This window comes from Lineus longissimus, chromosome 7, assembly GCF_910592395.1.
Source record: "Lineus longissimus chromosome 7, tnLinLong1.2, whole genome shotgun sequence".
Classification (NCBI taxonomy): Eukaryota; Metazoa; Nemertea; class Pilidiophora; order Heteronemertea; family Lineidae; genus Lineus; species Lineus longissimus.
This window is the reverse complement of record NC_088314.1, coordinates 10,223,263-10,246,218: the sequence shown is the minus strand read 5'-3', so window position 1 is coordinate 10,246,218 and position 22,956 is coordinate 10,223,263. Positions and strand designations below refer to the sequence as shown.

General features: G+C 41.3%; 1 protein-coding gene across 2 annotated transcripts in view; it reads left to right on the top strand.

The window, feature by feature from the left end:
* The window catches only part of LOC135491371 (GRAM domain-containing protein 4-like), a 40,125-nt gene extending 22,446 nt beyond the window's left edge, over positions 1 to 17,679 (top strand). Inside the window, exons 16-19 of one of the 2 annotated variants that reach the window (XM_064777192.1) lie at positions 5,853 to 6,025; positions 7,433 to 7,501; positions 9,175 to 9,327; positions 14,269 to 14,406. In XM_064777192.1, the coding sequence (XP_064633262.1) occupies positions 5,853 to 6,025; positions 7,433 to 7,501; positions 9,175 to 9,312 (380 nt within the window). In that variant the 3' untranslated portion in view covers positions 9,313 to 9,327; positions 14,269 to 14,406. Of the gene's footprint in view, positions 1 to 5,852; positions 6,026 to 7,432; positions 7,502 to 9,174; positions 9,328 to 14,268 lie in introns of both variants that reach the window. The other variant, XM_064777191.1, reaches the window with a different exon arrangement.
* The last annotated feature ends 5,277 nt before the right edge of the window (positions 17,680 to 22,956 follow it).

Here is a 22,956-nt window from a genome sequence, read left to right as displayed (position 1 = left end):
CCACCAATTTGATATCATGGGTACATCTAACCACCATACAGTATATGTCACACAGGTTTTTAATTTGACCTTCTTGTCAAGGTCACAGAGGTCAAATGGCGTAAATTGGCCGTCAGGCCGTAACTATGGCACGTTTCTTAACTGCAATGACTATTGATCACAAATTAAGTACACATGTACCCCTTGGTCAGGTGGTGTCAGGTACCGAAGTTTGGTGCGATCTGATTTGCCGTTTGGCCTCCAGGGAGGGGGCCAAATCCTAAATTCTTCAAAATGCCATTATTCCTAGTATTACTTGCCCGATTGGCACCAATTTTATATCATAGGTACATCTAATTCTAACAACCATTCAATATGTCACCCGGGTCTTCTTTGATTTGACCTACTTTTCAAGGTCACAGAGGTCGAATGTACTGTAAATTGGCCATTTTGGGGAAATTGTAATTGCTTGGACCTACATCAAACCTAACACTACATGACACAATACCATGCTCTTTATCCATCTTTCCTCCACATGAGGTGAGCACAATGGCCCTGGCCATTTCATTTGCAGAAGGGGGGCAGTTTGCTTCTTGATTATGACTTCAGTTGTCAGAAATGCTGTGGCCAGAATTTGACCACGAGAGCCATTGATGCACTTAGAATACTCCCAACAAGTGTACCTGCAGCCATCATCACAGCCACTGAAATTGGTACTTCCTGATGGTTCTCATGGGTGATAAGCAGATTGACTTTTGATGAAAAAGATTAGTTTTCAAGTCACTTTATTGAATCAAAAATCTATAGCATGTGAAAGCAATGGATGCCTTTTTTGGCTAAAAGCAATGAAAGGTTCCCTACATTGTGTTCTGGTTGACAGCAAAGGATGACAGTTTGGCTGAAGCAAGGTTGATCAAAAATCTATAGCATGTGAAAGCAATGGATGCCTTTTTTGGCTAAAAGCAATGAAAGGTTCCCTACATTGTGTTCTGGTTGACAGCAAAGGATGGCAGTTTGGCTATAAGCAATGAAGGTTTCCCTACATTGTATTCTGGTTGACAGCACAGGATGGCAGTTTGGCTGAAAGCAATGAAGGTTCCCCTACATTGTGTTCTGGTTGACAGCAAAGGATGGCAGTTTGGCTATAAGCAATGAAGGTTCCCCTACATTGTGTTCTGGTTGACAGCAAAGGACGGCAGTTTGGCTGAAAGCAATGAAGGTTTCCCTGCATTGTGTTCTGGTTGACAGCAAAGGATGGCAGTTTGGCTGAAAGCAATGAAGGTTTCCCTACATTGTGTTCTGGTTGACAGCAAAGGATGGCAGTTTGGCTGAAAGCAATGAAGGTTTCCCTACATTGTGTTCTGGTTGACAGCAAAGGATGGCAGTTTGGCTGAAAGCAATGAAGGTTTCCCTACATTGTGTTCTGGTTGACAGCAAAGGATGGCAGTTTGGCTATAAGCAATGAAGGTTTCCCTACATTGTGTTCTGGTTGACAGCAAAGGATGGCAGTTTGGCTATAAGCAATGAAGGTTTCCCTGCATTGTGTTCTGGTTGACAGCAAAGGATGGCAGTTTGGCTATAAGCAATGAAGGTTTCCCTACATTGTGTTCTGGTTGACAGCAAAGGATGGCAGTTTGGCTGAAAGCAATGAAGGTTTCCCTACATTGTGTTCTGGTTGACAGCAAAGGATGGCAGTTTGGCTATAAGCAATGAAGGTTTCCCTACATTGTGTTCTGGTTGACAGCAAAGGATGGCAGTTTGGCTATAAGCAATGAAGGTTTCCCTGCATTGTGTTCTGGTTGACAGCAAAGGATGGCAGTTTGGCTATAAGCAATGAAGGTTTCCCTACATTGTGTTCTGGTTGACAGCAAAGGATGGCAGTTTGGCTATAAGCAATGAAGGTTTCCCTACATTGTGTTCTGGTTGACAGCAAAGGATGGCAGTTTGGCTATAAGCAATGAAGGTTTCCCTACATTGTGTTCTGGTTGACAGCAAAGGATGGCAGTTTGGCTATAAGCAATGAAGGTTTCCCTACATTGTGTTCTGGTTGACAGCAAAGGATGGCAGTTTGGCTATAAGCAATGAAGGTTTCCCTGCATTGTATTCTGGTTGACAGCACAGGATGGCAGTTTGGCTATAAGCAATGAAGGTTTCCCTGCATTGTATTCTGGTTGACAGCACAGGATGGCAGTTTGGCTGAAGCAAGGATGTAAACAAGAAATTGTCAGCTAACCAATTGATCTCTTTTTACAATTTTTGTGGTTCTGAAAAGAACCGTTATTTTTCCGTACTTGATATCCCGCAATCTGTGACTTCACTCGTCCATGTCAATCTCATACATCTCCTCTCCGTATCCTGCAGCCTCTTCATCAGCCCTGGCCAACTTCTTCCTCAATTCTTGACTCTCGTCGGCCTTGGTTGTTGCATACATATAGTAGGCAGTCCTCACGCCCTCTATAGTAACAAGCTTAAGTTTGAGGTTGTATCTTACAGCGCGGTTCCTCTCGTTGGTAGCATTCACAAAGCGTTGATGTAAGTCTTGAAGCTTCCTATCAAGGATGACAATCTGCTCACAGGCCTTGTACATCTTTCTATTAGCCTCTTTGAGTTGGGTCCAGATCTTGAACTCATCATCAACGTACTCTTCTTGGTTGTATTGTTGTGCCTTCTTCATGACTGTAGCCATCTCGGATATTGGTAGCTGCTGTGAGGGTTTGAATCAACTTCTTTAGAAGAGAACAAAAGTGATTATGAGGATACCTTCAATTTCAGCAGCCTTATATCTCTTTTCATATCAGTCAATTGACCCACTCTACTTTTTGATACACATGTCTGTCAACATTGACATCAGATTAATTTCATCACTGTCATACTTGAATTGTTTGTTTCCTGGTGATTACTGGTAATTACTAATTGAAATCCTTTTAACATGTCCTGACAGTTAACTAATTGCAGTCATCTTCATGAATGACCTTTATATTCAACTCAAGTAATTGTTCAGTTTTGTTAATTAGGTGGGATGTTTAATTACCTTTGAGGAATTGTTTGCTGACCAGCATTCAATTTTTTATTTCCTCTAAATCTACAAATCTACCAAAATATGTGATACATATATTTTCTTTGTTTGAATATCTGATATTTTTTTGTGTGACTAAGCCATAAAGTGTTTGATGTGATTGATTATGATGATTTTGTTGGACGAAGATTTCTCGCTATCTGTCACTTTAGATTTGTTGGGGGAAAATGGCTCATGTTGGAACTGAAAAGGCTTCTCACTTGTTTGTCTATTCCTTTCAACTTTAACAATTTAATATGCTGTTTGGCACTGCATTTGCTATTCTTAATGCTTGATTCACTTGGTAGTATCCATCAGTTTTGTCTTTGAATATGGCCAATATGTGCTAATTGACAGAACAACTCTGGAGTGATTGGGCACAGACTAGCTAATTAAGAATTAGCTAGTCTAATTAAGAATTAGCTTGATTGATTAAAACCAATCAAGCTTGTTTTTACCTTGTAATTAAGTCACTCGCTCACTTACTCAACGTGACATTGCCATGTTACCTGTGCCACCACAGTAATTAAGTAAAGATTACCAAATGGAAATCAACAATAAATGATAAATATATTTCAGGGCAGAACAGAAAATGTTTGTGGCATAAAATTTTCGCGAATGCCTAATGATGGACATATAAGCGGCAGAATACTTTCGCGAGTGAAGAATTGTTTTCCAAGTAAACTGCCTAAGCTCTTAGTGTATGGGGCTGTAGTGTCAATGTCACCTATATAATATATTGTTGAGTCGAGTAATTTAGTCTATAAGCACACAATATTAGCAGTAATTAAGCAGGTGTATGTGCTAATTGCGCGGGATATATATGTAGGGTCGAGCTGTATGCAGTGCCTCTGTGGAAACATGGCAACAATGACATGGAATAAGCTTTTAGCGGCAGAATATTTTCGCGGGCTGACCTACTCGCGAAATTTGCGAAAATATTCTGCACGCAAAAATGTTCCGTTCTACAGTATCTGGCAAGTCTCATTCCATGCGAGATAATACGAATTACAAATATGCATGCATCAATTTATGCCCAACTTGACCTCCAACACAGCGTAATTGTCACAAGGGAACAACAGCTGGAAGTTGCAAGTGTTAAGATGTCCATGGCTGAAGTGATTAGCTATAAGTTTTGATGTCCTTTTCCTGGCACACTGCATCAACCAAGGTTCTTTTAACCTGTCAGATGAGCTGATAGTTGTCTAAAGTGACATTTCACATTCCATGTGACTTCATACTCTTCTTAGTGGGCATTGGAAATCGATGTTTGTTATTGTTACATTCATTGCAAAACCTAAGGCATTTTCTCACCAGACAATGTTTTGGTGATCCTATGTAGTATGAAAATACTGATTTCAAGTACTAAAACACAGGTTAAGAATAAGAGTGGGTAATTTTTCACAGCTTTTCTCACTTTGGGGGTACCATGACAGTTCCACATCACTGATGTGAGCTCTCTGGTCACAAATTGACAGAGTTGACCATGCACTTAACACTTACTTTGTTTGTGAAGTACCCTAATTGCTGACAAGTACTGTAATCATCACTGGTGTACCCTCAAGTTGCTCAGAATTCCTCAAGCGGAAATAAGGCTTTCTCAATATGCTGTTATGAGGCCGGTTCATGACTGAGTAGATATCACTATTTGATGTGACTAATCACCACCAAACACTCAATGTGTTTCTTAAGAAATTAATTGTGAGTTTTATTCACTTATCTTATAAGTTATTGATGAGAAGATTGAATAAATACTGCTGTAAAGATTGAAAAGCATCATTCTTGGAAAGTGATAACTTGTATAAGAACTCTTGAGAACATTACTTCAAGAATTAAAGACCTTGTCACATCTAATACTAGAATTAAAGTCCCAGTCAGCATGGACATTCAGACATTGATGCAGATGACGAAGCACACAGAGGTGAAGATCAACAAAGCCGGCCAGCAGATACGAGTCATCGACCGGGAGCTCCAAGTTCTGAATGACAAGATTGGTACGGCAGTCCGCAATAACAACAAAGTCATGCTCTACAACCTGCAGTTACGAGTGCTGACGGTAGAGGGCGTGAGGCATGCGTTTGTTTGCTACATGCGGCAAAAGTCGGATGAGATCATCGAGATGTTGATCCAGATTGAGTTGGGAGGCTCATCCACATCAGAGGCAGAGGAGGAAGATGGCGCCGCAAGTTAACAAGAAAGAAGCGACAGCTGTATCATAAAGATAAAAACGGTTCTTATCAGAACCACGCATGTTTATCAAAAGAGACGAATCTTGATCAAGTGCTTTTCAAAATGCTGATTGCTACAGCATTTATATGCCAATGAAGCTGATTATTGTATCCTTCTAGCGATCCAGCAACGAGGTTAGCCATAAGTTGCTTTTCTTTGGTGATAGGGACATCCGCATCAACCCCAAGGCATTAATTCTCCATAGCCCGGCTGATCAAAATATGGAATTGTTTCTTGGTGTATGAGAGCTCTACCTTGTTAATGTGCCAATATATCATCATACAGATCTTAAGCACATGTAGTTAAAGTGAGATCCACAGCTCAAACACTATGAAAATAAGAGTCTTGAATTTTTTCTTTGCTATTAGATTTTTGAACTGCTCTTATTTTTGCAATGTTTGAGCTATGACGCGAGACTTTCACCTCATGTGACAAAGATCTATATGATGTGTCTGTAACGAAATAACTATAGCGCTTAGCACATTTCCATACTCAGTAAATTACTTGTTTTCAGAGATTTAGCGTCGTCATTCTTCATCACTATATTTGCATAATAAGTAAAATTGGTTTGTCTTTTCTGATATTGCAGCATGGAGTGGTGGCCGGCGATGCACCCTCATCAACCGGGAGAAGTCATTGACGTCTGCCTTCAAGAATGGCAAGCTCTACCTGACCAGAAGCTTCCTATGTTTTGAGAGGTCCAAGACACAAACTCCCAAAAATCTTGTGATTCCACTTACCGATATTATCAAAATAGAGAAGGTAACTATGGTAACAACCACTGTAAACTTGCCTTTATTTGGACATCCCCTAGGATTCAAGTCTTCACCACTAAAAGACTGGTAAGATACCTTAAAGGGGGACTATAGGCAGGAGGAGATGTGCTAATTTGGCCATCTTCAAGTGACTAGTATACACAGTAAGGGCCCTTGGTCTTGTCAGACTCAGCACTAAATATATCCCTTGTACAAGCGTGAATCATTTTGACCTACTGTGAGATGTGAGAGACCCCTATTGGCGGCTTTGTGTAACTTTATCTTGCCTGCCTAGCTGCTGCCTATATTGTCCCCTTAAAGCTGTTTTGACCACCATGTTTTAACTGTGCACCAGATGTGGAGCATCGATATGAGCATCAGTTCACAAAGTTTTTAGTGAGGTGACCCTTGGGCCCTCACACGATTATTTTTTGAAATATAATACCTCCTACAGTTAGTAGGAGTAGTATATTTTGTTGCAGAGGCTTCTCTTTGACTAAGATCCTTAGTGCATTCAGAAATGAGACAACTAAACTGGTGATATTTACTATGATCAGCTCAGCACAATAAGGTGTCGTCATATGTAATTGTTTCTGTCAAAACATTGATCGATAGTTCTTCTAAAAGCAAACCTAACACCTCTTGACTGTGAGTGTGGTGCTCTTTAACCTCTTGACAACCCGGCCGTTTGAACCGTTCCATACCGGGCCGTTTGAACCGTTCCATACCGGGCCGTTTGAACCATTCCATACCGGGCTGTTTGAACCATTCCATACCGGGCCGTTTGAACCGTTCCATACCGGGCCGTTTGAACCGTTCCATACCGGCACCTTTTTGGTATCATTACACAGCCACGTGCATCTGGCAAAACTATTGTCTTCGCCGCCACCGCAGCGCCATCTATAGGACTTTGTTCAAGTTGGTGGGTGATGACATGCCTGCATCACTGTCATACACCAGTAGAGCTGAGCCAGATCATACCAAACAATACACACAAAGGTCTATAGCGACAAGCGGTCGGCGGTAAACACGTGTATTTGATTGTGACCGCTTTTGCTATCGGCGGTAAACACGTGTATTTGATTGTGACCGCTATAGCTGTCGGCGGTAAACACGTGTATTTGATTGTGACCGCTATAGCTGTCGGCGGTAAACACGTGTATTTGATTGTGACCGCTATAGCTGTCGGCGGTAAACACATGCATTTGATTGTGACCGCTATAGCTGTCGGCGGTAAACACGTGCATTTGATTGTGACCGCTATAGCTGTCGGCGGTAAACACGTGTATTTGATTGTGACCGCTATAGCTGTCGGCGGTAAACACGTGTATTTGATTGTGACCGCTATAGCTGTCGGGGTAGTCAAGAGGTTAAACCGCTATCCAGCTGATGACCTTTACATTCTTGGTTCCAGGCCAAGCCTTACTCATGGATGCCTGGTGGTGGCATGGCCCTTGAGATACACGTCGGAGGCATTGATAAGGTAAGTGGGAAGGATAGGAAAAGTTGTGTCAAGGCCCTTAATCACACCAAAGACAAGCGTTTTTATCACAGCAATGTAAGATCTCTTCTCTGCGGGCCAAATATTTATCGCACCTCACTGCAATAACAGACTCCTTATCGCAGGCACTTGCAAAGACCCCCGCAGAGAAGCAGGTTTGGTTGCACGTGATAAAAATTGCACATTGATGCAATAAAAGTTGCTTGTTTGCAGTGAGTGAAGGGACCTGATGAGACAAAATAAAGCAAATTCAGTGGGAAACATATTTGTCTGATCATCATCATTTTGGCGTCATGGCCCAGATTTGGACCTCAAATATTCCGCTTGGTGCATGCATGCGTTAAAAGCTATAAGCTCTCCCTATTGTGTCCCGGTCCTCTCACTGGTGTGCCACATTCCTTGTAAGAGTTGCATGTGCCGCTGACAAACCCTCATCCTTGTTGTTATAATCCTCGGGAGGTGGTGTTGCTTGGGCTGACAGAATGTGATAGATTCCAAAGTACGGCTGCCTCATTAAATTCGGCAGGGATTTTATTATGCGATTTATGTTAAACACGTTTCAACTGGTTTTACGTTTGCGATTGCAAAGATCAGCAAACAAAAAATTTGAAAGTGTTATTCTCTCTGACTTTGAAGAATTTTATCAACCAAAAAGACACTGTCTATTTGACAACAATGCTGACAGACGAGTGGCTTGATGCCAAAATGGTCCCCCAGGCAAAGCCAGGTGCAAACCTACATCATATCTGTCAATTTTTACTAGGCACAGCTCATAAGTGGTTTCAGGTTATCTGTTGGGTTGTGGGGATTGAATTTGCATTATTGATCAATGTAATATGAGTATCGGGAAATTTAAACCCCGGCCACTCAACAGCAAGTGATTTTAGTGCAGACTGGTAAAACAGTGTCTAAACATGTCTGGTGTTTAAACCAAACTGGCCCTAAATCTACCTACATGTACAAATTATCTTTAGTTGAAAGATGTTTTTGTGCAAATCTCAGCTGGTATTCTGATAATGAATATTGCTTTTTGGAAGGAAAACTGACTTTTAAAAAGTCATTTGAACTCATAGCCTCTCGATCTGGAGTGCATGCACTCTAGCGCTGCACCACCCAAACTACATTACTGAACATGACGTATGAAACTGACAAGCAAAACAGTTTTTGACAATTCTTTCATAGTTTTACCACGCTTGATATGAAAGATTTAAGAAATTCCCATTTCACCACTTTTAGTGAATGGCCTCTTGCTTTCATGCAAAACTTTTTAAGGGTTGACCATAGGTACCGTCATTTTGGCTAGACCTCAAAATCTTAAAGCAATTAGAACTCTTTCCACATGAATTGAATGCTCATTTAAAACCCTGGAGGCTGTTCTCTGGAAAACAAAGAACAGACTCCAGACCTTGAAATGAGCATTCACTACGTTTTGAAAAAGTTATAATGGCTTTATGATTTGGAGGTCTAGTCAAAATGGCGGTACATATGGTCAAACCTTAATGATTCACAACCATCCAGACAACATAAAAGTGATACGCAAATTAGATGATGATGATGCGTGACCTATATTTAGTTGTCAGAATCGGTGCAACGGCCAACCACCTCCCTCAGAGCCTCTCAACCTTGTTCTATTGTCTCCCTCTTCTTTCTTGCAGCCCTATACATTTGGAGCCTTACTGAATCGAGATGAGGCCTATGAGACAATAATAATTGCTGGCAGACGGGCCAATCTTGAATGGTCATTTGGTCAGCCGGCTGTGGAGGCACCTCCTGTTGGCGCCTCTGCGAACTAAGTTTGATAATCTATGGTATGACATCATAATCTTCTGCGTATGCATGTTTTTGTATATCTGAATAGAAATAGCTTAACTTTAAACTTAACTTTATCTTCCGTTTTATCTTCGATGATAAGCGTTATTAAAAAATTGGTCAAGAACAACAGGTCACATCCGTTCCCAGGGAACGAGTGAATGGGTACTGCCCAAGAGGGGGTTACCTGTACATGTAGTACTAATGCAATGCACTACACGCACAACTAGGACTCCCCTGTCTGGCCAATGGTTTGCCCGTCTGGTGTAGCACCCACGTCTTCTCCCTTTACCAAATCACACTGTGAACCTACCTTCTCCAATGTTAATAAGGCCAAGTGCAAAACAGTTTCGTAATGCTTAATCTGTGGAGGCGAAGGTTTTTGTCAAATTATGAAGCAGTCATATTTTGTAACCACTGAATCTTTTGAAAGCAGTCGATGTACAGATGTACCCCTAGGTGACAGTAACTCATAGGCTGATTTTCAATGTCATGTCATTCCTGGTTTGGCCACTAGGGGCTGTCACACGCAAAATGTAAAAAATGTGTTCACTCACAGATAGATGATTGGATTGTTTTGTAGGGAGCGACGGGTGTATATTGCTGCCACTTGGCAGTACACTTGTATCAAATGTGACTCAAGAGGTGTGACCCATAAAAAACATATGTAAACTCTGCCTTAACCCTTTCAGGACTGAATATTTTTTTCCTAAACCTCCGCTCTGGACTGGATATTTTTCAAGTTTTTTCGTCAACATCCAAAGTTTTTGAAAGCAAATTATCGGCTGTGCAAGAATCGCTATGAAGTTGGCATGAATAGAAAAGGTATTCCCCAGGATGTCAGGAATCCCCTCCGGGCAGTTAGAAAATGCGGATTGGCATTAGAAATGACTGGAAAACCGATGTAGTGAAAAGATCGTCGATCTCGCATTTTTGCGAGATTCGTCCAGAACGGAGCTATTGCGATGCTCGCAATTTTGCGAGACTCGTCCTGAAGGGGTTAAAGGATTAGTGCTATCGTTAGTACCGGCCATCACCAATCTGTAGTGACAGAGTTCTTGTGTAGAGGGTGCTGCAGAAAAAGATACATAGTCTTATGCTTCTAGTTTCAGGGTTTTGGGGAAACCCACGAAACAGTCGGACTATTTTCAGAAGTCGGCTGTCAGTTCTGCCGTAGAAATACATCCAAAAGTACACATTGGGTGACAAGGTAGAATGTTTGTGTATGTTTTCTGACACATCCCAGGACTGCCCTCTGCACAATAACTCTGTCAAGACATTAGTGAACACTCATATTGATTAACTAGTGCTCCCCATTTTGGTGACAACTTTTAAGGTAAGCATTTTTTAATGGGGTACGCCGTTCGTAATCGCTTGTGGTCTAGGAAAATAGAAATGCAGTTAATACACAATGCTGTTGAGCAGTTATTATGCATACAAATTGGCTGAAACTTGGTATGTATAGTATTTGTATATCTGTCTACAGAACGGCAATGCTAAAATTATTATTCAGTACAAATTTACGTGAAAGGAAATTTTCTAATTCAATTACAAATTTCAAATTTTTTACGAATGGCGTAGCCCTTTCGACTTTACAATTGACAAAATATCCTCTTAACAATGGGTGCTTTGGCCTCTTGTATTCATTAATCCAGCCAACATCATGCTGGTTTTAGTTTCTGGGAAAAAAACATGGAACTCCATCATCTCTACCGAATTTCGCTATACGTATTAACATACAAACAATTTTTCTTGATTCATTTGAAACTTTTCTTAAGATAACTGCAAAAAATGTGTTAATAAAAACACTGCAAAGGACTAATGTTAAAATACATAGCGTGGATAAGAGCATTGTAGTGCTTCAAGGTGTACCAGGCGACAAGGTTGGCCGTGACGTCTGCAAATGGCGCCTGCTGCCCGGGTAGTCTAGTTGACCAGCCTCTGCTAATAAATAAGTTTGTATAGAGGATATTGCGCAATTCATTTAGAGCTTTGATTCCATATAAGTTTACGCCTCTTCATACATTTATTGTTTGTTTATACGTTTTTTATACGTATCTTACATTCAAACAAATCCATCAGACATTTTTCTTACTGTTTTTACAGGTTTGATGTACTTTTCTCTCATTTGCCTATTAGAATTCTAGAACTTTAGAATGACTGAAGCTGTCACCATAAGACTGAAGAGTTATATTGGATGTATGTGATAACTTTAGAATGACTGAACCTATATCGCCATAAGACTGAAGAGTTATATTGGATGTATATGATAACTTAAGAATGACTGAACCTATATCACCATAAGACTGAAGAGTTATATTGGATGTATGTGATAACTTTAGAATGACTGAACCTATATCGCCATAAGACTGAAGAGTTATATTGGATGTATGTGATAACTTTAGAATGACTGAACCTATATCGCCATAAGACTGAAGAGTTATATTGGATGTATATGATAACTTAAGAATGACTGAACCTATATCACCATAAGGCTGAAGAGTTATATTGGATGTATATAATGTGATAACTTAAGAATGACTGAACCTATCGCCATAAGACTGAAGATTTATATTGGATGTATGTGATAACTTAGGAATGACTAAACCTATATCGCCATTAGACTGAAGAGTTATATTGGATGTATGTGATAACTTAAGAATGACTGAACCTATATCGCCATAAGGCTGAAGAGTTATATTGGATGTATGTGATAACTTAAGAATGACTGAACCTATATCGCCATAAGGCTGAAGAGTTATATTGGATGTATGTGATAACTTCAGAATGACTGAACCTATATCACCATAAGGCTGAAGAGTTATATTACCTTAGTATTCTATGCTATATTTATACACTTCTAGAACAGGAGACATTGTTCTCAAATTTGAAGCAGGGAAGCAAACGGGATAATTTCAAAACCAAAATTCCTCTATTTTTGATGCTTGGAAAATATTTAAGAAGTTGGTTTTGGTTGCGTCATCAAGACGTTGAGTGGGGAGATCATGGCTGTCATCTTACCTCAAACTCATGGCTCCCACCTCATGTTTTTGACCTGCTGTTTAGGTCAATATTCACGGGGTCCAGATGGGATAACCAAAACCCTGATTAGGTATCAAATCTTTTAAGCATAATTTTAAAAGGGTAAAAATCTAGATGGTCCTTTTGACAGAACTGGTTTGGGTCAAGACTGAACAAGGGGAAGCAGACTTTTGATAAATTCCTGTAGATTGCGCTGGGAGTCTGGTACCTCTTCATTATGAAATGAAAACAACCAGCCAACTTATAATAACAGTTCGGCAAACGTCAAAATTCGGCAGCGATGCCGTTCGAGGAATCCCCGGAATCAACGGTTGCTTTATTCGGCATCCTTCGGATGCCTCACGCAGTATCCCTCAGCTTGGGGATAACTTCGGGGCCGAGCGCTGCCGATCGGGGGTTCCTTTATAGATTAATAGGGGGCAGCTGATATTGATCTAAATATTTACCCAAGGAAATGTAAGTCTATCCACGCATTTTTGAAAATTCTCAATTTTTAGAATGGCCTCCACTGAAATGTGGCATCAGACCAACTGATGGAGGTTCAATTCTAATACACTTACTCAAATACAGCTAATTAATACGACCTGTCCCATGTCCCCGTCTTGTAAGCTCTGGCTCAGCAGACGACATGTACTGCAGAATATTCTGGCGCAAATTTGTGTGTAAAATATGTGTTTTTTAATTCATTTCAGCAGTAACAAAAAAAAACGGAATTAATCGAACGATGCTCACATGATTTTCAATGCTGTGGTGTCAATTTTCACCGGAAGTGTCACTTTACGGCAACAGTTGCCTCAGACGGCATCGCTGCTGAATTTTGACGTTTGCCGAACTGATAAGGCCAACAACTGTACCTATCAACAGCCAGGTTGAGAGTGATGCCAGCATCAAAAAGTTCATAAAAACAGATGCAGTACAGCGCCTAGGTTGATGATGATGTCATGTTATCTGTTGTATGCCATCACCCCGGTGAATCAGTTCCTCAAGTGACCAAGAATCTTGTGTACCATTGACAGGCCTTCCAACTTGATGAGTAGCTTACCCTGGATAGTGCCTGGTAGAGACATGGAGAAAATGTGTGCATCGCAAGAAAAATAGCCAAAATATGTGCTCATTGGTAAATTTACCAAAGTAACCTGTGTCCATCTGAATACTTTGATAATATGACAATGTATATCCACTACATTTTGAGGTAAATTAACAGCCTGGGCCTAGTGGTTCAAAGCTCCGCTATCTGCTAACGGTGGTTTGGCAGCCGCTAAACCATCGTAACCTTAGCGTGCCGCCAAATTTGTGCCGTTGTCCGTTAGGCTTAGCTGCCGCTATGTCACCGCTAAGTTAGTGGATCTGCAAGGGTTTTGTCATGGGCTACTGCCAAGTTATAGCGGCACCCCAAGGGATCCACTAAGTTAAGTAATAACTAACCAGGCTTTGAACAACCTGGCCCTGGTTACTCTGTAGTTCGGACACATTCTTGGTACATATATGCTTTGAAGTTTGTTAACTGCAAAAGGGCAAATCAGTGGACCAGCAGGTACATATTTCTCTCTATGTGATGCAAATCATGTTAAAAGAAGCTAAGTACCAGATGAAGACGTCATTATTACTTTGGAAGACTCCCGCAACACAGTTTTTTCAACATCATTGAGAGAAAATGTTCTCATTTCCCAAGACAGGCCAGTTCATTGACATGGTCAAGTTGGAAGAGCTGCCTGCTCAGCAAGTTGAAAGATTCTCCAGGGTAGTTATGTCGTCATCGTCACACAGCATTAAATGTCATGAAGTGCTTCTTCGTTGCAGCCTTAAAAAAGATACCAGTCGAGAGTTACAGCCTCTCCTAGGCCCTTCTATGTGCTTCGTACTCACACCTTCTAAAATCTATCTTTTGTCATTTCCAGCCCCTGATGATTGGTGCGTTACTTAACCGTGATGAGAATTTCGACAGCATCATGGCTACCGGCGCCAAGGCAAACCTCCCTTGGGCACCAGGATGTACGGAGGTTGTACCAGGGAACGGTAATGTGTTAACCCGTGTTGCTAGCACCGGGCCTACAAATGAGAGACTCAAACAGGGATTACAGTTACTAGATGATTCGGATTAACCTCTTGAATCCTGGTGACCGACCAGTCGGTCATTTTGAAATAAAGTTTTTTCCCAACGACCGACAGGTCAGTCTCTGTGATATTTTTATTCCCTTGAGATGGGACGCTAGTTTATTGCTTGTTTAAGTGTGATGTACAGTAGGGTCAGTTAGAGCATGCCTGGGTAGATGGCGCCTTGGTACGGGACTTTGGCGGTTGTATGCGGGCGCTATACATCGTGAAAGACCCAATTTCGCAACCACGTGACCACCCTGGGATCCCGGGATTTTCAAGTTTTGGGATTCAAGAGGTTAAAAGTTTTCAGTTGCCACTTAAGTGCCCGCTATTAGGTGTTTGGTATCTGGATAATGGCAATCTTTATCGTAGGATTAACCAACATTGGAATATTTGACTGTGATGGTGTTGCGGTGAGGTTGTGATGGATACAGTAAGATGATCACAGTGGGTCACCCATGGCATATTTCACAAATAGCACCACTGCAGAAGATAATGCTAAGGTTACACCACGGATATTAGCGAGGATTAGCACAATTCCGAGTCCCACTCTGACTGAAACTCCAAGAGTGAATCGTAACCACCTATGGATACTTGTGAATTAAATTATTTGATGGACGCTAGCCACTGATGAAACTGTCATATTGCGAGAAAGGATTTGGCATCTTAAATTGAATGCGCGCATAGACCGCAAATATCAAAGTCGTATTCCTATTCGTGGTGATTTCTTACGAATAGGAATACGACTTTAATATTCATGATATAAGAGCAAAATAGATTAAAGAAGCTGATTTGTTTCCCCACGTGTGATGGTTTTTTTAGGACTGGAAACCATCCATCAAATCATTTAAATCGCAGTTGTTGATTGGTCACTGCTATTCTCTCTAGGAGTTTCAGTCGGAACGATGCTAATCCTCGCTAATACAAGCGAGACTCCCAGTGACTGGTGATAGGTTTATTACAACCATCCCGCAGACCAAATGTGACCCGTCACAGCAAAAGTAGGCGCATGTCGCTCTGAGCTTGGCAGGTTGAGACGGACTGTTTGTTCATTTCTCTGTTGTCTGCCTTTTGTGAAATATGAGCACATCAATTTCTTCCATTATCTCCTGGTGTCATTTAGGCTCATCTTCTGCGCGACAAGCGCCGGGTTTCGCTGTGACGGGTCACAAATGGCAATGGTGGACGCCCTGCCTAATGCAACTATCAATTTGTAGCTCGTACCAGTCGCTTCAAGAGTTCGACACCATGTCAATTCTTTAGGGCTAAGCACAAACTGATTCTACCGGTATCATTCTTTTTGATTTGTTTTTCGTTTGCGAATATTGAACAGATTACAAATTTTCCGATTTACCTCAGTATAGCAGAAATACAAGGAGCCTGGGAGCTCCAATGACTGTGTTATGATATAAACCACATCAGTTAAAAGTGCTGGATATTCAAGATGTTCCCGAGAATTGGTAAGCGGATGACTTGGGAAGAGTTGATCCTAAAATCATTGATGAATGTTGTGGTAAATTCTAGAAGTTGATTTCACAGTGCAGGGCATGGTAATAATGCACACACTAAGCGAGGTCATCCTTTAGAAGCTCTGTTGAGCTGGCATAAAAAAATATGATCTCTCTGTATGCAAGGTGAGACAATGTGTTGGAAATGAAATATTTATCCTCGAATCATGTTTAAGGCATGTGATGTTGGACCCTACGGTGTTTAATCCTCACTATCATGCTGACATTCACTGCCATTCAAATGTATGTAGTAATCCATGTAAATTAGGCGCACACTGAGTAGGCTAAAGCATGTCAGGAGGTCTATGGTTCAATCTGTGCAAATAACTATGCTATATCAGGGGTGTAGCTGGCTTTTTGGTCTTGGGGGCAAAATGACACTTTAGAAAAAATCACCACCAGAAACACATTTTTTGGTGACTTCTGGGTACAATAGACCAACACAATAGATTTCTGATTTCCTTGCAAAAACAGAAGTTGAATATTGCACTTTGTCTTGTGAGTATAGCAATGCCATTTTGTGCACAATGTTGAGTGTATTTTAAATAGACACAGCAATTTACTATTTGACCGGCTAAAAGACGGGGATTGAAAATGGTGGACTTGTAACACCATATAACATAGGTGCAGTGTGTGACAGTGGTTCCACTTCAATTTGATATTAGGACATGGTCGATACGTTGACCATTGTACCTAGCTGGTTTGTGCAGTCGTTAATATTGAACGCAGTGAGGCTCTGATAAAATGATGATGAAATAGCAAATATACATTTATTGTTAAGATATAGAGGCAATATATTTCACTGTTTGAATAGACAATTGTTAAAAATATATTTTTCTATATGTATACCGTTACTCAAGATTGTTAGGCCATTTCTATGATATTCTGATAGTATGTGCTTAACTCCCAACATGACCCGGTATATACCGGATCTATACACTGCGTACTATTGGCCCAGAGTAATCCGTACTGCCAGACTTTTCCCAGGTTCTATCATTCGTCACAGTCCCTGTAATTTTTTTTTTGGTCCGCCTCAAAAAACAAGATGGCAGCACTGCACTCAATTCAATGAAGACCTCGTCCCTAAGATTTGGTTAATTTGAGCTATTTCACAATGAAACTACAGAAAAACCTTTCTAAAGGACACCCTAATCGGGACTGGCAAGTGGTGTCCTTAATAGAGAGGTGTCCTGATTAGAGAGGTCAAATTGAATGGAAACAACCAATTTGGGACCAAAACTAGTGTCCTTAATAGAGAGGTTGTCCTTAATAGAGAGGTTGTCCTTAATAGAGAGGTGTCCGCTAAGGGAGGTATTACTGTATTCCTTAGCCAAGTTGGGATCCAGGCGGCCTGGTGTGTTCCGAGTGTGGGCCAGGGGTACTATACACTGTCAAAACTCTGCGGCAGCAAAAGTGGTTATATGCCGTATATTGTTATGTATTGTTGAGGCTTCAGTTCAGTTAACGAATGTATATCTTCTGTCATCTGGACCAACTTTATAGTGATTGTTGATGGCTATTCTAAATCGCCTTGGTTGAAGTGCAGCATTTGGTTTCATGCACAATGCATTGGGCCTTGTTGTGGCAAGAGCAGTTTCGATGTCACAACCGCTCTGTCCTGCTTTTAGTTTGGTAAAATCTGCCAATCTTCTTCATCATGAATCCCTGTTTAAGGTTTGGCCCTAGGTATCACTATTTTGGCTAGACCTCAAAATCTTAAAGCAATTAGAACTCTTTCCAAATGAATTGAATGCACATTTAAAACCCTGGAGGGTGTTCTCTGGAAAACAAAGAACAGACTCCAGACCTTGAAATGAGCATTCACTACGTTTTGAAAGAGTTCTAATTGCTTTAGGATTTTGAGGTCTAGCCAAAATGGCGGTACCTATGGTCAACCCCTTAAAGCAATTTACATCACATTTCAATAGACTTTTGAGTGTTTTAGAACAGAAATTGATGCCTCACAGTTGGAATTAATTTAAGGAATCCAAGGCGGAGGGTCTGTGTTGAGACACCAAACCCTCGAGGGCGGAGCTAAAATGGAGGCACAATCCCAATCCGTAGGCATAAGTTTTGATGGAATTTTAGCGACGCCCGAGAAGGTTTTGGTATCGTCAGCACAGACTTGACAGGGAGGGTTCAATTTTAATTCACAAATGCCTCCCAAGCAGTGAATAATATTTATCATAACCGAGGATTGTTTTGGTATGACCCTCCTGCATTCAGAACGAGGCTAATGGATCGTCTCTTTCAAATAATAATTGGAGATACCAAGGTATTTAATACACTCGGCCTTAACCCATGGTGAAACGCCTCCGTTTTGAACAAAGTTTTACGTCCATCCTCGCTGTCATTGATAAGACAACTGATACCAAAAATGAGGCATTAGTTCCTTAAAGGGGTACGCCGTTCGTAATTACTTGTGGTCCAGTTAAATAGAAATCCACTAATACACAATGCCGTAGTGCAGTTATTATGAGTACAAATTTGTTTAGACTTGGTATTCATAGTATTTGTAGATCAGTCTACACAACGGCAATGTTGATATTTATATTTAGTACGTATTTCCGCAATTGGACATTTTTAAATTCAATTACAAATTCAAAATTTTTAACGAACGGCGTCGGCCTTGAAAGCTTGATTTGCATGTTTCCTGTGATAATAGAAATATACGGTGATGACAAAGCTTGGTGTTCTGTGATATTAGTACAGTGTTTTAGAGAGAATTGATATTCAGAATTTCACGCATAAATTACGCAGAAGTTCCTGGGCAAGTTTGCCAGGTGATTCTGGATAAGGATTTCTAGGAATCTTTGTAGAAATATCAGCCTGTTGCATATCATCTTGTGAACTAGACTAGATACTTTTGTAAACCCCGTTATTTTTGCGAGCCTGGTATGTTTGTGGACAGTGTCTACAAAAGTGTATATATTTTCTTGGGGGCAGAAAATGTTCAACAACTAGGGTCATGAAAACAAGGGGTTTACAGTCGATTGTTTCGGGGTAGCATAGATATCGTAAATGTTAAACTGTTGCTGTTTAAGTATTGATAATGTATAAATAAGTTTATGGAGGAGTTATAAACCAATTCTGTTGCCTTGAGATATGATGCTCTGAATTATCAACCATGACTTGTCTGTGTGTGACTTGTGTGGCATGCCATGGAGTACTGGTGAAACCTCCTGCCCCTGTACTCGACTTTTGTCGTGTACCCGTACTGATGTTTTGTTTATCATCCTGGCGAAATCCGAGTACAGATATATCACCACATTTCCTTTCAGCAGTTTTTTAGCTCATCCAGATTTGATATTGGCGCGAGTTTCAATGTGTAGATCATCTTCGGCACTATCCGTTGATGTACAAGAAGCCTAAGGTTGTTTCATTAGATAGTCAGGAATTTGGCGACAAAGTTTGGACAATCACATGGACATATCATCATGGCAAAATACCATCAGATTGTCAAATAAGAGCTTTTAATTTCAGGGTGAGGACAGTGGTGATTAAGCCACAATAATTCACATGATATCTGACAGTTTATTTTTTCCCACAAGTCAATTTTGAAAAAAGTTTTTGACATTTTGGCAAAAAAACTTTTTTTTGTTAAAAATAACGTGATTTCACCCAAAAAGAAATCCTAAATGATTATCCTAACATCAGAAAGTGAAGAATACATATCAGAGTGTCGGGTGCATATCTTGTTACCTAATTATCACTTATATTTCTATAAATTAGTCGGTCACTGGAAACAACCAAACTTACAAGAGGCAAAGCCTATGTTCCACCAGTGTCCACACTGGCCTCATCAGGGCAATGTCCACACTGGCCTCATCAGGGCACTGTCCACACTGGCCTCATCAGGGCACTGTCCACACTGGCCTCATCGGGGCAATGTCCACACTGGCCTCATCGGGGCAATGTCCACATTGGCCTCATCGGGGCAATGTCCACACTGGCCTCATCGGGGCAATGTCCACACTGGCCTCATCGGGGCAATGTCCACACTGGCCTCATCGGGGCAATGTCCACACTGGCCTCATCGGGGCAATGTCCACACTGGCCTCATCGGGGCAATGTCCACACTGGCCTCATCGGGGCAATGTCCACACTGGCCTCATCGGGGCAATGTCCACACTGGCCTCATCGGGGCAACTGCACTGTTCAACGGCAGTCTATCACGTAGATATGATTAGATGTTGACAATTTGACAATTTTTGAATGAACTCTGTCGGAATTCGTGCACAAAAGCAACATAATCAGACTGGACATCGAGTGCAACGTCATTAAAAGTTTTTGATATCAACTTTGTTGTCTGATCTTGTCAAAACATCATTGTGTATTTTGGCTGTGAGATTGTTTCTTCCTACTGTACATGACTTAAATAATCAGAGGATCGACCTCTGAAATGATACCTGTGCTCATATCATTTTCCCACTCATTAACGGTTGATTTTGTTAATTATTATTTCGCTATGTAGCAATACTGATTGGTTTGCTTGATTTTGTAAATGATTATTTGATGTGTTCATGGAGTTAGACTGCTCAGTAAAATGGCATAGCTATGAGTGTAGGCATAGCACTAGATTGGAGAAATATATATTTAATGTATATTTTGTATGGAATAAATTATGTCAATTTGAAAATAACTTTTGTTTTTTTTCTCTTCTCTTAAAAATTTGTCTCATTGATGACACGAGGCAGAATCAAATGATGTTACACTGCAGGTGGCTGTTATTATGCTAACCTGTGGTCGAGTTATTCAAGTCTGTGCACATGGCAGGAATGGCTTACTGGGTTGAAGTCCGCATATATGGGGAAAGGCTTTCTATGTTGGTATGAACATGTAGTTATTGCATCTTTTGATGGTAGAGAGAAGTCACCTGTGTCAGCTTGGCACATTCTCAGTCTTCCTGCTCTTCGAGAAGGTTCTTTAGTAATGAAAGGCGGCATCACATATCACCTGGGTTTTGTTTCCACTCTGTCAAAGACGGCTAGCTCGAATATTGTCCCTAGTACAAGAGTTGTCCCCGACCAAATACAAGAAACTTCCCTACTGTCAGGTTGTGTCTGTCTTCAAAGGCACAAGGAAATATAGTCACTGTCAAAGACGCTGGGCTCGACTATTGTCCATGGAACAAGAGTTGTCCCCATCCAAGGACAAGAAACTTCCCTACTCTAAGGTTGAGTCTGTCTTCAAGGGCACAAGGAAATATAGTCACTGTCAAAGACAGTGGGCTCAAATATTGTCCATGGAACAAGAGTTGTCTCCTTCCAAGGACAAGAAACTGCCCCAGTCTCAGGTTCCGTTTGTCTTCAAAGGCACAAGGAAATATAGTCACTGACAAAGACAGTGGGCCTGGATAATGTCCCTGGAACAGGAGGTGTCTCCATCGAAGGACAAGAAACTTCCCTACTCTCACGTTGTGTCTGTCTTCAAGGCCACAAGGAAATTTAATCACTGTCAAAGACAGTGGGCTCGAATACTGTCCCTAGAACAAGAGTTGTCCCCATCCAAGGACAGGAAACTTCCCTACTCTCAGGTTGTGACTGTCTTCAAGGCCACAAGGAAATTGAGTCACTGTCAAAGACAGTGGGCTCGAATACTGTCCCTAGAACAAGAGTTGTCCCCATCCAAGGACAGGAAACTTCCCTACTCTCAGGTTGTGTCTGTCTTTAAGGCCACAAAAAAATATAGTCGCTGTCAAAGACAGTGGGCTCAGATGTTGTCCCTAGAACAAGAGTTGCCCACAGCCATTGACAGGAAACTTCCCTACACTCAGGTTGTGTCTCTCTTCAAGGCCACAAGGAAATATAGTCGTTGCCAAAGACAGTGGGCTCGAATATTGTCCCAAGAACAAGAGTTGTCCCCATCCAAGAACAAGAAACTTCCCTACTCTCTGGTTGTGTCTGTCTTCAAGGCCACAAGGAAATATAGTCGCTGTCAAAGACAGTCGGCTCAAATATTGTCCCTGGAACGGGAGCTTTCTCCATCCAAGGACAAGAAACTTCCCTACCCTCAGGTTGCGTCTGTCTTCAAAGGCACAAGGAAATATAGTCGCTGTCAAAGACAGTGGGCTTGAATATTGTCCCTGGAACAAGAGCTGTATCCATCGAAGGACAAGAAACTTCCCTACTCTAAGGTTGCGTCTGTCTTCAAGGCCACAAGAAAATATAGTCGCTGTCAAAGACAGTCGGCTCGAATATTGTCCCTGGAACAAGAGCTGTCTCCATCCAAGGACAAGAAACTTCCCTACTCTAAGGTTGCGTCTGTCTTCAAGGCCGCAAGGAAATATAGTTGCTGTCAAAGACAGTCGGCTCGAATATTGTCCCTGGAACAAGAGCTGTCTCCATCCAAGGACAAGAAACTTCCCAACTCTAAGGTTGCATCTGTCTTCAAAGGCACCAGGAAATAATGTCGTTGTCAAAGACAGTGGGTTCGAATATTGACCCTGGAACAAGAGGTGTCTCCATCCAAGGACAAGAAACTTCCCTACTCTCAGGTTGTGTCTATCTTCTAAGGCACAAGGGAATATAGTCGCTGTCAAGGACAGTGGGCTCGAATATGTCCCTGGAACAAGAGCTGTCTCCACACAAAGAACAGGAAACTTCCCCACTGCCAGGTTGCGTCTCTCTTCAAAGGCACATGGAAGTATCCGCTCGGCCAAAGACAGTTGGCTCTGATGTTGTTCTTCTAACACGAGTTGTCACCATCCAAGGACAGGAAACTTCCCCACTGTCAGGTTACTGCTGTCTTCAAGGGCACAATGAAATATAGTTGCTGTCAAAGACAGTTGGCTCGAATATTGTCCCTGGAACAAGAGCTGTCTCCATCCAAGGACAAGAAACTTCCCAACTCTAAGGCTGTGTCTGTCTTGAAGGGGAGAAGCAAATATAGTCGCTGTCAAAGACAGTGGGCTCGAATATTATCCTTGGAATAAAAGTTGTCTCCATCCAAGGACAAGAAACTTCTCTACACTAAGGTTGC